At 35.7% G+C, this 14,795-nt stretch overlaps 1 protein-coding gene across 1 annotated transcript in view; it reads right to left on the bottom strand.

Annotated features, from left to right (window-relative positions):
* Positions 1-1,351: 1,351 nt before the first annotated feature.
* The window catches only part of VPS36 (vacuolar protein sorting 36 homolog), a 19,147-nt gene continuing 5,703 nt past the window's right edge, over positions 1,352-14,795 (bottom strand). The window contains exons 4-14 of the mRNA XM_017814991.1: positions 13,073-13,220; positions 11,532-11,621; positions 10,130-10,216; positions 7,122-7,154; positions 6,930-7,007; positions 6,393-6,527; positions 5,445-5,510; positions 4,820-4,884; positions 4,268-4,352; positions 1,727-1,803; positions 1,352-1,643 (exon numbers count right to left, since the gene is read on the bottom strand). Coding sequence (XP_017670480.1) covers positions 1,550-1,643; positions 1,727-1,803; positions 4,268-4,352; positions 4,820-4,884; positions 5,445-5,510; positions 6,393-6,527; positions 6,930-7,007; positions 7,122-7,154; positions 10,130-10,216; positions 11,532-11,621; positions 13,073-13,220 — 958 coding nt within the window. The 3' untranslated portion in view covers positions 1,352-1,549. The remainder of the gene's footprint in view (positions 1,644-1,726; positions 1,804-4,267; positions 4,353-4,819; positions 4,885-5,444; positions 5,511-6,392; positions 6,528-6,929; positions 7,008-7,121; positions 7,155-10,129; positions 10,217-11,531; positions 11,622-13,072; positions 13,221-14,795) is intronic.

Here is a 14,795-nt window from a genome sequence, read left to right as displayed (position 1 = left end):
ATGATACCGGGGTTAACACAGTAAGAATAGTGTGGAACTGGTTCCTTTAGCTGTGTCAAATACAGTAGTTTTAGCACCCTCCTGGAGCAGAGGAAAACTGCCCTAAAGAGAGCACTGCACTAAAGTTTGCTTGTGACAAGAGGACAATCTAAATGAATCTAAATGAGCATCCTACAAACCCTAGGCATCATCACTGTAGGGATCTCTGCACTTTACTCCTTATTGGCAGGCTCTTAACCCATGTCTAAGCTATGGTAACACTGAAATAGTTCTGAAAATATTTTCAGGCTCTTATTAAAAGCCCTTTTGTCCTTTTTTTGTAATGTTGATTTGGCCATTACAACCACAATGCAGTTACCTATATGTTGTCCTTGCCCATACCTTGAATTAATTTTGTTATTTACTAAAAATCGTCTCTTCAAAATGCCAAAAATTTAGGTGATGTGGATCATAAACATCCACTTAACTGTTATCATGACAACAGATCTTCAAGTAGTGTAGCAACTCCACTGGAGTTATGAAAACTGAGGCTATCAAATTGCATTCAGTGTGAACACAGGGTGAGGAATACCAAACAATATGATACCTTGTGATTATTAAGCACAGGGTGATAGTCTTCTTCCTCCATTCAATACTGAAAGCATATTAATTTTCCCATATGAGAGATAAGCAAACCAACTGTCTCCCCAAAACAGGTGACAGGCTGATGAAACAACCAAATTATCTTTTGTAAAAACTACAAGATGAAAATCGAGCCCATTAAAGCACAGAGACTGGAAGAGTGACAAGAGGCTGCTCCACTCCACTAGAGCAGACAGAGAAAGGGCACCCAAAGTGCAACATAAATTGACAGGAAGGAGGATGGCAAGGAAAGAGAAGGGAGGAAGTCTGTGCTAACAGTGTTTCTATCTGAGCTATTAGCATAAGATATGACAAAATAAACACCATGATTTCTAGATTCACATAAAATACAATAATCTCTCCTGCAGCAAGTTCTTTCTGTATCAAAGTAGAGATCCCCAAGATCCTCTCTTAGAAAACTGTTCATCACTTCAGGGAGAAAGGGTTATTCTACCCTGGTTTGTTCCTTACACCTCAGTACACATTAAAGTGACTTTTCTTATCACTGCGGATACATCTGTCTGCTTTGTTGCTCTAGACATAAACAAACTGCGATTGGAGTACGCAGTAACCTGTCTTCTGGGTGCTGACCCTCACGGAAGACTACAGGGATATTCTCTCCACTCTCACTTGTGTGGAATCTTCATCTGAATTCTCTTGAAATGAGAAACTACAGAGCACATCAAATAAAATGTGAAAAATGAGCGAGTTGGCTTGAGACAATTGACATGCTTCTGACTTTGTGATTTCTACTTCCTTTCAGTTCCATGTAAGAGGATTCAGCACTTGAAATACCTGAGAACTGTAAAGCATTGCAATGTTCGTGTTTGTTGCAGCTGACTAACAAAATAAAATATTTAAGTCAGTTCTTGGAAGGATTCTGCCCTCTGCTCTCAACTGTTACATAAAAAATTGTACACAAATGACATTAGCTTTGTGTCAGAAATAAATTTGGGTAGAATCTCAAGCCTTCCACTGAATCGTCTCTGCAAAGATGGCCCATCTTTTCAGCAAGAAGCAGCCTAGAGAAAGCAAAAGAAGACATGCTGTATTAATTGAGGACAACATGATAATTAAAGTATTAAATACAGCAATTATTACTTACCTTTCTTTGGCTAAGAGAACAGACATCCCCACCAGCTTAGCAAACTCATCAGCTGTGAGAGAACCCTTTTCAGATACCTGTCAAAAACCAAATACACAAATAAACAAACTACAGCATTAAAAGAACAACAAAGTTCTCTCAGCTACTGAATCAGGTCTAGCCTTGAGAAGAGATAAATTGGTAGCAAATCCCTTGAGAAGAAAACTCGTTTGTTCGCATTTTTAAAAAGTACAACTAATTATGACTATTTCCCCTTAAAGATATCTATTTTGTGCCTGGGGGAAATTGCCAAGTATAAAAAAGGAACATAGAAAAGAGTTAGATCTCTAAAAAAAATGTATGGTACCCTTTTCTTTGGATTTGTTTAAAAGATGCCTTGGGATAAAATGAATGGAAAAATCAGAATAGCTCAGACAGCAGTATGCTGTCACTGTAAGTATCTACACAGCCCAACTATACTAAGTGATTCTGCAAACGCCAAAGCCTAAATAAGGAAATAAAAGACCTGTTCAGGGCAGGTCATCAGTGTAGAAATTGAAGTAATCTCAGGTAGAAGTGAAGAATTTGAGTTTAAAATTTAAAATATAACCACTCCGTATAGGAAAATCCCCAAACCTTAGTACTTGACATGATATTACGGCATACTAGGGGGATAAGTAAAAGCCACCATCACATTCAATTGATACAAAGGACTGGTTCAGTCTTGGGACTCCACACTTTGGCCCCTTTGTCTCAACCATGCTACTTAATACATGCTAAAATGAAACCTTCTCACACATGTTGGACGTATGCATGTTTGAAATGCTAGATAAATATTAGATATGAAGTCTAGACTTATTGCTGCATTGAATTTCCCAGATAAACATGTTTTATTACCCAAAAATTAATTAATTCTTCCATTTCTACATTGCTGTAGATTCATGCAAACTTGTAATTCTGGATGTAGTTGCCATTTCCTGCTTCCCACATAACTGGGTGGGAAGGGGTCTATTGTGCATCATTCTCAGCAGTAGTCATTTTACAGAAACTCAGATTAAATTAGTCCTAACATGAGATTTTAGGAAGCTAGGTGACCAAATCTGAATAATGGAAGTCAGCTATACAATTGGTGATTAATTATCTTTCCTTCCCAAACCACTACTCTCATCAAGGGTGACTTTGGATTCCTTTGACATCCACGTCATTTCCTGTCTTCACTAGCCATTCAAATCACATCTCTCTCCTGTCTGAAACCTTTCACTTCTTCTCAGAACTTAATGTATAATGTACAGTAACATGAAAGTACAGGGTGCTTTTAGCCACAAGTCTGATCTCATCTTCCTGTTCCCTTATGGGCTAGCCTTCCTCATTTGAAGCCTCTCCCTTACATTTTTCTATGGAGTCAAAGTCTCACATTAGGAAAATAACAGAAAAAAGGTACTTTGGTAATAAATTCACCATCTGTTACTTTTCCCAGTTAACCTCCTTTGTTATCAAGAAAGGTTTTTCCTTTCCTTTCAAAGAGATAAGTACTCTTACTGAAAGCAACAAATATTTAGAAGCCAATCAGAAAAAAACCTCTAAAATACAGTAGGTATTTTTCTGCAAATATAAGGAAATAAACTGAAAATATTAACATATATTGAAAGATTTAAGCATTTTAGTTTTGTTAATTTAGAATGGAATCTTTTAGATGGCTATATACATTTCATCTAAAAATATTTTTGATGAGTGAAAGCTATATGGTAACAAATCATGGAAAATGCACTGAAGAGTCTACCGCATATCAAGTGAGAAGCTGTCTGCAATAGCTCTACTTTTTCTCGACTGCCCAAGACAAAGCCCTCTTTGACTTTCATATTTAACCTGAGATACACTGAATTAGCCTTTTCTCAAGTGTGTGAAAATCAAAAAATTACATTCCACTGAAAAAGACACAGAAAAATGCATCAAATAATGAGATAACAGGACTTTAAAGTGTCCAGAGGCAGCAAGACCACAAAGGTTTATGACACTGAGCAATTTATACAATTTTTTTTCCTGATGAAGCTAGCTTAATTTTATACACAATATTCTCCAACTGAGTGCTCATCACAGCAGCAAACTCAGTGCAAGATGTTACACGTACAATGTACTGTTTTATGAAATAAAGCCAAAGCAAACAACTACCTATATCAGCCTTTAAAGAGCTGCTTCCACTCCCTTCAAGCACATCGTGTTCAGTGTCTGAAATGGGCTTCTGTTAAATTAGGTGCTCAATACCTGCCACAAATTTCATCCTACAGCACATAAGATCTGAAGGAAGGTTTTAGGTTAATAAAGTTTGAGAAGAGATGGAAAAGTGATTTATTCCTTAAAGAGAAAGCAATGACTAGAGTTATTGCCTGCACTGAACTTTGAAGATGAGAAGTGCTATTTAAGTATTACTCCAGAAGATATGGAAGTGGAATATTTTGTATTTCAAAACCTCAAAAGGAAATTCTGTACCTCGAGTTTTTGTACCTAATGTATTTAATTTTCCCTAGTATGGTCAGAATACTGAAGGAAATGAAGTACACTTACTGTTTCTAAAGCAGAAGCTACCATTTCCTCTTCATTATGAGACTGGAGTTCAATCACCATCACACCACTGTCAAATATCCGAAGCCTAAAATCAAAAAAGAGAAGCAAAGTAACTAAAAACCCCATGCACATCACCTACGGTCACATTTCTAATCCATCCACGCCTATAACCACATTACAAAAGGGGAAAAAAAATCCAAAAACCCCCAAACAAAAGCTGTAAAATGAACTTAAGCTTAATAGCATCTTCAAAATCTAAACAGACTGAAAAGACCAGACTATATGTCTGGTCTTGGTTAAACCCTTTTCCCAGTCTGAAAAAATTGTATTGGAAGTGAAAAAAATAATGCCTTCCTAGTGAAGTTAGCCATAGCTAAACACTAGTACTTTGATGTAGAGTGGATATTGGTGCATACAGCAGCATCCTTTAAGCAATATCTTTGTAGTAGATTTTTGTTGCTGTTGTATGTTTTTTTAAAAGGTAAAATATTAAATCATCATGGTCTGACCTCTGAGTGCCATGTTTCATAAATAAATCTGTAAAGCTCTTACCTTATTGGCAATTTCAGTGATTCCAGCATTTTACAAGCATTTACTAAATCTTCTGGTGACAGCAACTATTAAAATAGTAACACATATTTATTCAGAGCTTGCATTTCAAGTACACAGTACAACACCAAAACAAACAGTTTTAATAACTACAGCTATAAAATATACCAGGCCACACACTTATTGTTAATTTTCTTCCTTTCTTTTGTGCAGTCTATTTTCTTGGCTTCTATGCTGCTTTCTGTTCCTTTATTATGTGTTCTATAATAATCCTTTTGCCTTGTTTACAGAAAGAATTGTTGTATTTTGTAAAAAAAAACTCCAAAACGTTCACCATTCTTTAGTAGTTTCTGTCCTTTAAGTTTTCTTTTCAGATAAGGATGGATTTTTCCTTTTACATAGTATTATAAAAAGCAGCACACATTATCACAACTAGTAAAGGATACATAAATATAACATGGAAGAAGGAGAAAGGTAAAAACAGCCTAATTTTAATAAAAGGCTGATCGCTTCTTGCTTTTAGACAGGTAGAATGAGCAATTGTTAGGGAACATTTTTACCCTTTTTCTTTAATTACGTTATCACTAAAGTACATTTTATAAAATATTTCACAAAAGCAGTTTCTCACCTCTAACCCTCGCGCACGATTCACCAGACAGTACACTTCCGTGAGCGACATGATCCCTCCTCGTTCCTGTGTTAAGCACAAGACTGGTAAGAGCAAAACCATCAATCCAGCAAACACAGTATCTCTAGTCGTCTGTGACTGATTAAACAGGTAAAATACAGGAGCTATGTGATGGGCCTGAATGGAGAAAACTAAAGAGGTAAATCGTATCTTTCACTAATCAGTTTAAAATACTAAACAGTAACACTACACCCAAAGACTGTGAATTACTTTGCTTTTAAAGCAAAGAATAAATGTATGAAACAGGAACAACAAATTTCAATATGTAAATCTATCAATTTACCATTTTTACTTTTCAAACAAACTCAGTTTTCCATTCTGATCACAGTAGGTAGCACACAGTTTTCACAAAAGTACTGTAATATGTATGTTTTTCAGTAGGAACATAGCCTTTTAAGTTGCAACATGAAATCTAACTTTTTGGTGAGAATCCTGAATTCTGTAATAGCTTCAGATAAATTAAACCAGGAGATATTACTAGGGGCATGTAATCTACTTAATAATTCTGTCTTACATTTGCAAAATATGTAAATTTTAAGCAGTTTAAAGACTTATTACTTGTATTTTCAGTCAGTGTCATTTCACTTTATTTTAAAAACATTATATTCTGCAGCAAGGGATGAATGCAGGGCTGTTCAAACAGAAGAAAGAGCACTTGTACAACTTTTTAAGTCTCACTGATATTTTGTAAATAGAAGAATTCTGCAAATTCTTACTTATATTTAAACATTCAAAAAGGGGATATATATTCCTTCCATAAACATTGAATATGAGTCTGTGCCGCAAGATCTGAGACTTTAAAAAGAGGCACAGCACTACAGCCAAAACATGTTTACATTGAAATTCAGCAACACAGAGAAAATGCTGGTGCAAAATGAAGTACTTTACCTCTAATGGTGTCTGCAGTATTCCAGCTAGTTGCTTTGCCAGTTGCATGTGGTACTGTGTACCCGATCCATATGTTTCCCTAGTAACTGGATTAGCTATACCCATACTCAGTAGATAGGACTTGAACCTGATAGTCTGAAAGAGCAAACAAATAAATTTACAAGTACATCAGCTAGTGAATGATACTGGTTTTTAAAAGTCTTTGATTTTATTACTATAAGGCAGTTTTAGTGAATAAATCCTTGAGTTTACTACCAAAAAAGTAATTTGCTTACAAAGAGAAGGCAAGACTTTACACAATTTTTTTTTGACCAGCAGAGGTCAAAAAATAGAAAAAAATACACAAAATCAGTAAAATCTTTGCGTTTAAGAAGCATTAAAGAAAAATTAACACTAAACAAATAAATTCTATAAGAGACCAAACCACAAAGAAACCAACCAGGAAGTGGTTTTTATTAACATTACATGGACTAAATGGATAGCTTTTTGCTTGTCATAGGCACATTTCTGTTAACTTTAAAAATGAAATTCATTTACCTCATCCTCAGTAATGTCACCTTGTTTTTCTTTAATCTTATTAGCTATTGACTTGGATAACTCCACCATCTCCTTAGCCTATCAAGAAAGACACATAGATAAGTCAACTTTCAGCTCAACGGAGAAAAGCATGCTTGAAACTGAGAAAACAAGCATAAGTCTACTTGGACAAGTGACACATGCCATACATACCTTCTCCATTAGTTTGCTAAGATCCTCAAAAGCCTGAAACAAAAAGCAGACAGTGCAGATCAGTGTAATTTATCTTCATGGATACAGGAAGTTGCCATTGTACACCTATCCAAGCTGTTCATAAGAGCTGCTATCCCTTTAGGTTAGTATGTTACAGTATGATATATCATATATAATTTGTTGATGCATCTGTTTTATGTTAGGTCTTTTAACTAAAAGAAACATAAATAACTAAAAGAAACATAAACAACAGAGAATGAAGAAGAGAATCAAACAACTGCACATTTTTCCAGTATGCAAACAGTAGTTCAATATGATTTATGAAGTCCACAATAGGAAGGAACAATGAGATACTGAGAAAAGATTAAACTGTTGAAGTTTATTATGCTCTTGTATAAGCTGGGGGAATGTTTCTTGGTGATGATGATGGCAAGTTTTCTTCCACCAGGTAACTCTCTCAAGGAGATCTATTGTTTCTGGCAGCAAGCCAGATGTAAATATACAGATGTACTCCTCTGGACAAGATAATTTTACTTTAATGAGTAGATGTTACTAAGTTAATAAGAAACAGTAATTTCAAGTGAGCAAGGAAGAGGGTGTATGTTTTCATGTGTATGCTTAACTGAAGGGACAAAACCTCTAAAAATGTGTGGCAACATCTCTTCATTTGAGTATCACAGTAAACTGCTATGGTCTCAAATACAACTCCAACAACAGCACAGAAAGGATATTTTAGGCTTAAATAAAACATATTTTAAAAATAGCTGGAAGTATACTGAAATTCAAAACTTTTAGTAATGAAAACCAACTAGCTTTAAAAAAATTCATGTTTTAAAAAAAAAAAAAGACCTAACAACTCCATTAATGCACCTACATTAACAATTGACTCTCTGTTCTCCCACCTTCATCAACACACATTCAGCATCCCAACTCGCTTCTCTCAAACATGACATGTCCAGGTGGTCAACCTTTTCAAACAATCTTTTTTGAAGAACTGATTTGAGAAAAATTCCTGAACCTTTTCAGCTAAACTTTGCCTGACAGCAGCACCAAGCCCTCCAGTCACAAGAAAAGAAGGTTGTTCAGTTAGAGTATGTCATATGACCAGATACCTATCTTGCCTACAGCTTCTAGTCACTGCTTCTGTGTTATTCCTGGCTCATTCTGACTAATCCCCCACTACAAAGACACATTTTAGCAGCATTTTGACTCAATTGTTCCCATCTGCATTTAGGTGCCTTACTTAGAAGCTTATTGGTCTGAGACTGAACATGCAAACAAGAAAAGGAGATGCTTCTAGGAAGGGACAGGGTTTGCTTTTGATCTGAACACCTCCTAATGGTGCCAGTGTTTCTCCACTGACTGGAGAAGTTCAGCCTCTTAAGACTTGGTACCTGAGTTAAATGTCCGAAGTTTAATGGGACAAACCTAGGTTCAAGGGCAGAAAAGAAAATATACCACCGTAGAACAATAATTTACCACTATGAGAACAAGAGCTTCTCTTTGGAGTATTTCTTCACTCCCTAATCTGCCAAATTCAGTAATTTACAACAGATTTCCCAATCTCTCGTGTAAATCACCGTCCTTCTACTGTACTTGTAAATGGTATCAACAATAAGTTTCTACCAAGGCTTTTCCCATCTTATTTCTAATCTCTATACCTGCATGAAAACATCATTCATGAAAAGAACCCCTGATTTAGCTAAATAAAGAGCACGGCTGTGTCTAACTCCTCCTCTGCCTGACTCACAGAGGGCAGGCCTGGAAACAAAGGGGAATGTGCACACACCTAACAGGAACTTCCTCAGATAAACAAAAGGCTAAAGAACTGGATTCTTATCAGCACTGAACAGCAGATGCAGGAAGCCTTTTCCTGGAAGCCAGGGCACCATTTTTTAAATTAAGTCATTTATAACATTTAAAGCTGGAGGAAGGCAGGATTTTACAAGTCACAGCTTTCCTCTGTTCATACAACACATACAAATGGATTTCTTTTAGTCTCCGACAAAGCTACTAAAGGAAAAAATAAGCAGACAATACCTTTTGAACTATATACACATGCATGTAACCACAATACCTTTTGAACTACACAAAACTTCATTCATTACATTCCTCACAGACAGAAAGCAAAAAAGTTTAATGCTACCAGAATCAGAAACAGCACATGGCCTGCAAAGGTAAAATCATTTTCTTAGGTATTACAGCAGGGAATGGCCTTTTCTCTCATGGCACATCAAATCCCATAGAGCTTTGCAACAAGAACAAATCTGTTGCATGTAGTTTATGAGTACTTCTGTGTTAATCTCTACCACCAAGCCGAATCAGACTATTTTTGAGGATATTGCTTTCAGGTATATATGAAGAAATTAAATGTCTCTGTTGTCCATCAGTAATGATATCTGGAATTCAACTATTGTGCTGTTTCTAGGGAAAAGGATGGTCTCTATCTAGCCCAGGTGTTTTGCAAAATATACTTGTAATGTCTTGTCAATGCCTGGACTCCAAATCATTTTACTGTAATCATAACCCTAAATCTAACTTCTAAAAAAATTACTATGTATAAGATGAAAACTCAACTTCACCACAGTTATGCTTGGACCAGCATATTCTTAATATGTATTAAATTCTCAACTGAAACCAAAATTAGTGTTAAAAAAAAAAACAAGGAAAGAAACCCCCCCTCAGACACGTATAGACTCTTTCTAGACATGTATTTGTGTTCTTTCCCTGAAGAACAGTCACTGAACTCAGATTTCTAATTCTACCAAAATTAATTTTATAAATAGACACTTAGCTTCAAAGAACAGTCTTCTTGAAAGGAACTGTTTAAGTTACATTGACAAGCCAGTTAAACAAAGTAAGTAAATGTAAATAATACATTCAATCAATTCAGATTTCTCAACAAAAAGAAATGAATAGTCTCAGATGCTCCTGCCCCTAAAAGAAAGTGTGAATGAATGTAAATGGTTCAGACAGGTGGCTGACCTTGAAAATTCAGAAGTACCTACCTCAGAAATGTTTTTGTCAGTCTCTTTTCTTTTTTCCTCTAATTTCCTTTCAATCCCTACAATTCCTACAGCCCTTATTCTTCCTGCCTAAAAAAAAAAAAAAATAAGAAAGAATCAAAATAGGAAATCTTAAATTTTCTCATCTGCCTCACTGTGAAAATTAGAGGACTGGAAATGTTCCCCCAAAGAACAGATATCATTCATACAATATTTCATACATTTCTTGACAGTATTTTTTTAAACCAGAGTGAAAAAAAAAACACAATAAGTGTGAAACATGTACAAATTTGCTATACTAGACAGAAAATTACATTATTATATTGAAGTTATTAATATGAAGAAATTTAATAGCCTGATCCAGACAGAGTATTCCCACTCATGTCAATTGTAGCCTCCTGAGTCCATGTGAACACACATTACTAGAGCTGTGGAAATGCCTGAGTGTATCTAAATATGATTACCTCAAGAAATCAAGCCTGAAGAAACACAGACATAGAAACACAATGCTAAGTGCAGTCTAATTTACCTTGCTGAGAAGTATCAGCATGGAGGTGATGGTAAAACTTTTACTAGATACCAAATGTGTTTTATAAGGGCTGGTACTTAAGTACCAGTGGTGCCAGCCCTCAAATCTCTGACTGCAAGGCTTAGCACTGGTGTTAATGAGCTGCTATGACCTAAGAACAAGAGGTAAGGTATTTTCATTAGATTCTTCATGCAGGGTACAGGTTTCCCCATTAGTCCAAATGCAGTTGTGCTTATAGGTACTACATTTGCCAAGGAGTATCAACGGGATTTGACACTGAACAATTTTTAAATCATTTTATTCCATTCATACAGTACTATATGTCCATATATGCAACATACTCATATAGAGGAACAACATCTACATGTTTATCAGAGTTTATAACCTAGAAGTATGCAGACAGATAAACAGGGTAATCTAACCACTTAACGTTTTCCATAACAACTGTCCATTTGGAATATTCATTTAAACCAAATATACATAGGTTTCAAAGTTACATATTATATATTTGATATCCAGTCACAAAAAACCCCCAGAAATTGCAATTAAGACTAAAAATCTTGCAGCTTCATTAGATGTCTCATGCTGAATAAAATTATATGCAAGTAGATATACTGCATTTGCATAACTATGTGTATGCATGTCTGATCAACTACTCTAGTCTAAACAAACTCAAGAGAGGCCACTGTGTTCTATCAGGTGAAAACTACAAAGTAGAAACTAATTTATGCCAGCGAAGAAATAGGCGAAGTAAAGCTGAATTCCCACGTGCCCATCATGTTGGTTAGAGAGGCATGCTGGATGCAGTACAGGGGGGCAGCAAGAAATGGAAACAAGAAATTACATACAGATGCTGCTCAGAAGCTCTGCACACACCTGTGTATCCTTGTTAACTTGCATGGCTTGACCAGTAGGCATGCTCTCCCATCTCCTTTGTGTCATTTCTTCTGATAATCGCCTATAGAACTGCAAACATTAAAGAGTGACAACAGACATTCCATAAACTGTGCAGGGTACCTCTGGGTATTTTTAGCATCCCGGTGGTAGATAAAATAAACGTCACTATAAGATAAAATGTGGTAACACCTACATACCCATAGTACAACATCCATTGTCTGGAAATTCTTAATGTCCAGTCTTCAAAAATACACATATTAGAGTAGGAACCATGTAATCACTAGTTCAACTCATGTAAGTATTTCTATTGTAAAATATTTCTTTCAGATATTCCAAATGTTCCAAACCATGCTAAAGTTAAAAATGTCGAGGTTTCCTCAAAGGCATGCTTTTTAAAGGAAGGACAGTTGAACAATCCAATCACTACTGATCTGTTAATTCAACAATATAAAAACAACCACACAGATCAATTACACTTATATGTTTATTGTTAATACCAGAAGGTGGCATTAGTTAAATACTTAACACTTAGTGTATCCCACTGACCAATAAATAGAAAGAAAATCTATTCCATTCTTATGGTTGTTCAGGTTCACAGGAAAGTGTTCTGAAGTCATAAAGAAAAGCTGGAGTGTAATTGATATGCTGGGAACCAGTAAGCATAGTAAATTTAATTTTCAGACACAAAACTAACATTAAAATAAATAAGGTTATGATTAGGCAAAACACCTATACAACTATGCATAAATCTACCATTGTTAATCTGAAAACTGCTCATAAAGAAATGAAAGTGAGTCTGATCCCACACATGCATTTATAAGGCATTTTTAATTACTTCGAGTTGAAAATCTGATTTTCTGTAGTGAACAGGTACAGCTTTTTTCATTGTTTGAAGTTAAAGTTCTCAGTCTCTTCGAATGAGGATCTTACACTGTGAAATTTCTTTACAGAGAGTAATTTCTTTGTCTTTTAGGATGAGACTTGTTTTAAAAATATATTAAAATTTTCTTAGAATGCTCAGAGCCTTTGAGGTTTAGTGTAGGTAAAAAAAAAAGATTTATAAAGCATAAAATGAAAAAGTTCTGAGGCAACAAAAGATGTTCAGCAATAAAATTAGAGAGATGACTAAGTTGTCTGATTCCTGTTCAGTAGAGAGGCAGCTACACAGAAACATCTTTTACTCTGTTAAACATTTAACAGATTTCAGAGATGTCATTTTGGAAAATTCTGTGTTCAATTTACTAGATTAAAAAAAAGAAGTATAAGATTATACTAAAACCACTGAAGTAAGGATAAAGCCTAATAATGGCTCTTGACATTTTTTGAACTCTATTTGCATCATTTAACCAAAGTATTGAATAAGGAAGACTTGTAGTGTTTGTCTTCAAAAGGATGTACTGAAAAAGCCCCACCTCAAAAGTAAACACGGAAAGATCACGGAAAATTATCACTAACACAGCAAGAGGAGAAAAGCATGTCCAAATATCTGATGTGCTTGGCTTGCATGGTATAAAACTTACCTCAATCTGCCCATGTTCTTTGAAAGAAAGCTTGATGTAGGAATATTTGCTGCTTTGGAATGGACCAGGCTCTTTGTTTGAAGAAGCAGGGTGAAGATGAACTACTATTTTGGCACTAAGAAAAAGGTAAAGGAAAGAGAAGAAATCTCTGTAATATCTAAAAAAATTATTTCTACAATCAAAGTTAACCATTTTATCAAAACCTCTTTTAACTTTATCTCACATAAAGAGCTAAAGTGCGTGAACAAATGCTTTACATTTGTCCATCAACATTTAAATATTTTGACTAAGCAGATTTTGCATAAAAACTGCTATACCATCTGAAACAGCAATATCTCACAAATTTAAAATGTACCTACCATCAGTTCTTCAGAAATAAGCACAACAAATTTTAAAATTTCAAGTAATAATTTCTGACAGATTTGATTGTTGTCATTCCATTTGTCAGTAGTTATTGCAAGTTAAAAGCCAAAATACACTATCTTTGCCACAGGAAAACAGAAGGTCTCAATTTTATGTTTAACCTATTCCACTGGCATATGTCACTTGTGAACACTGTATGTGAATTTGTCCAAAACCAACATTCAAAGGTAACATGCATGGAAATAACAGTCTAAAATGACACCACCAAAACAAACTTTCAGATAATATTATTTTGGGAACATTAACAGACTCCTATCACAACATGACTGCAAGCCGGCCATTCCCATCTCATTTTCCTGATACTCTTTGCATTGGTCCATATTTACTTGACTTCTCCAGCATTAGTGAATTACCTGATTTCTTATGGATATCTTCAGCATACCAAACTGACTGTAGGCTGAAAGCAAATGTCAGCTATGTATATATTTTTGCAGTTAATGTTTTTTCTCTTTTTTCTTGTGAAACTTAGAATCATAGAATCATTTATGTTGGAAAAGACCTCTAAGATCATCAAGTCCAACTGTTAACTGAGCACTGCCAAGTCCACCAATAAACCATGTCCCTAAGTGCTACATCTGTACATCTGTTAGATACCTCCAGGAATGGTGACTCCACCACTTCCGCAGGTAGCGTGTTCCAATGCTTGACATCCCTTTGGGTGAAGAAGTTTTTCCTAATATCCAATCTAAACCCTCCCTGACACAACTTGACACAATTTCCCCTTGTCCTGTCACTTGTTACTTGAGAGGAATAAGGTCTCCCCTGAGTGTCCTTTCTCTAGACTAAAGAAAGCCCCAGTTCTCTCAGCCGCTCCTCATAAGACCTGTGCTTCAAACCCTTCACCATCTTTGTTGCCCTTCTCTGGACACACTCCAGCACCTCAATGCCTTTTTGAAGGGGACTCAGAATTGCACACAGGATTCAAGGCGTGGCCTCACCAGTGCTGAGTACAGGGAGATATTCACTGCCCTGGCCCTGCTGGTCACACTATTCCTGATACAGGCCAGGATGCCATTGGCTTTCTTGGACACCTGAGCACACTGCTGGCTTATACACTCCTTTATACACATACCTACTGAATTAGTTATTCACTCACTGGAAACACTTGAGTTCCTTCTAACCGTCACTAGCATTTCCATGCTCAAAATGAATCATACAGTTATGAAAAGTCATATAATATGGAATCTGTCAAAGTTGCTATTCCCAAAGAGTTCTGTGGCACAAAGGACTAATATAAGCTTTCAAATTTAGATCCAGCAAAATCACTGTTGTCATTTATGACTAATCAAATAATAACGGC

The sequence above is a fragment of the Lepidothrix coronata genome, unplaced genomic scaffold, assembly GCF_001604755.1.
Source record: "Lepidothrix coronata isolate B3197 unplaced genomic scaffold, Lepidothrix_coronata-1.0 Scaffold48, whole genome shotgun sequence".
Classification (NCBI taxonomy): Eukaryota; Metazoa; Chordata; class Aves; order Passeriformes; family Pipridae; genus Lepidothrix; species Lepidothrix coronata.
The sequence above is the reverse complement of the archived record's forward strand: the minus strand, read 5'-3'. Positions and strand labels throughout refer to the sequence as shown.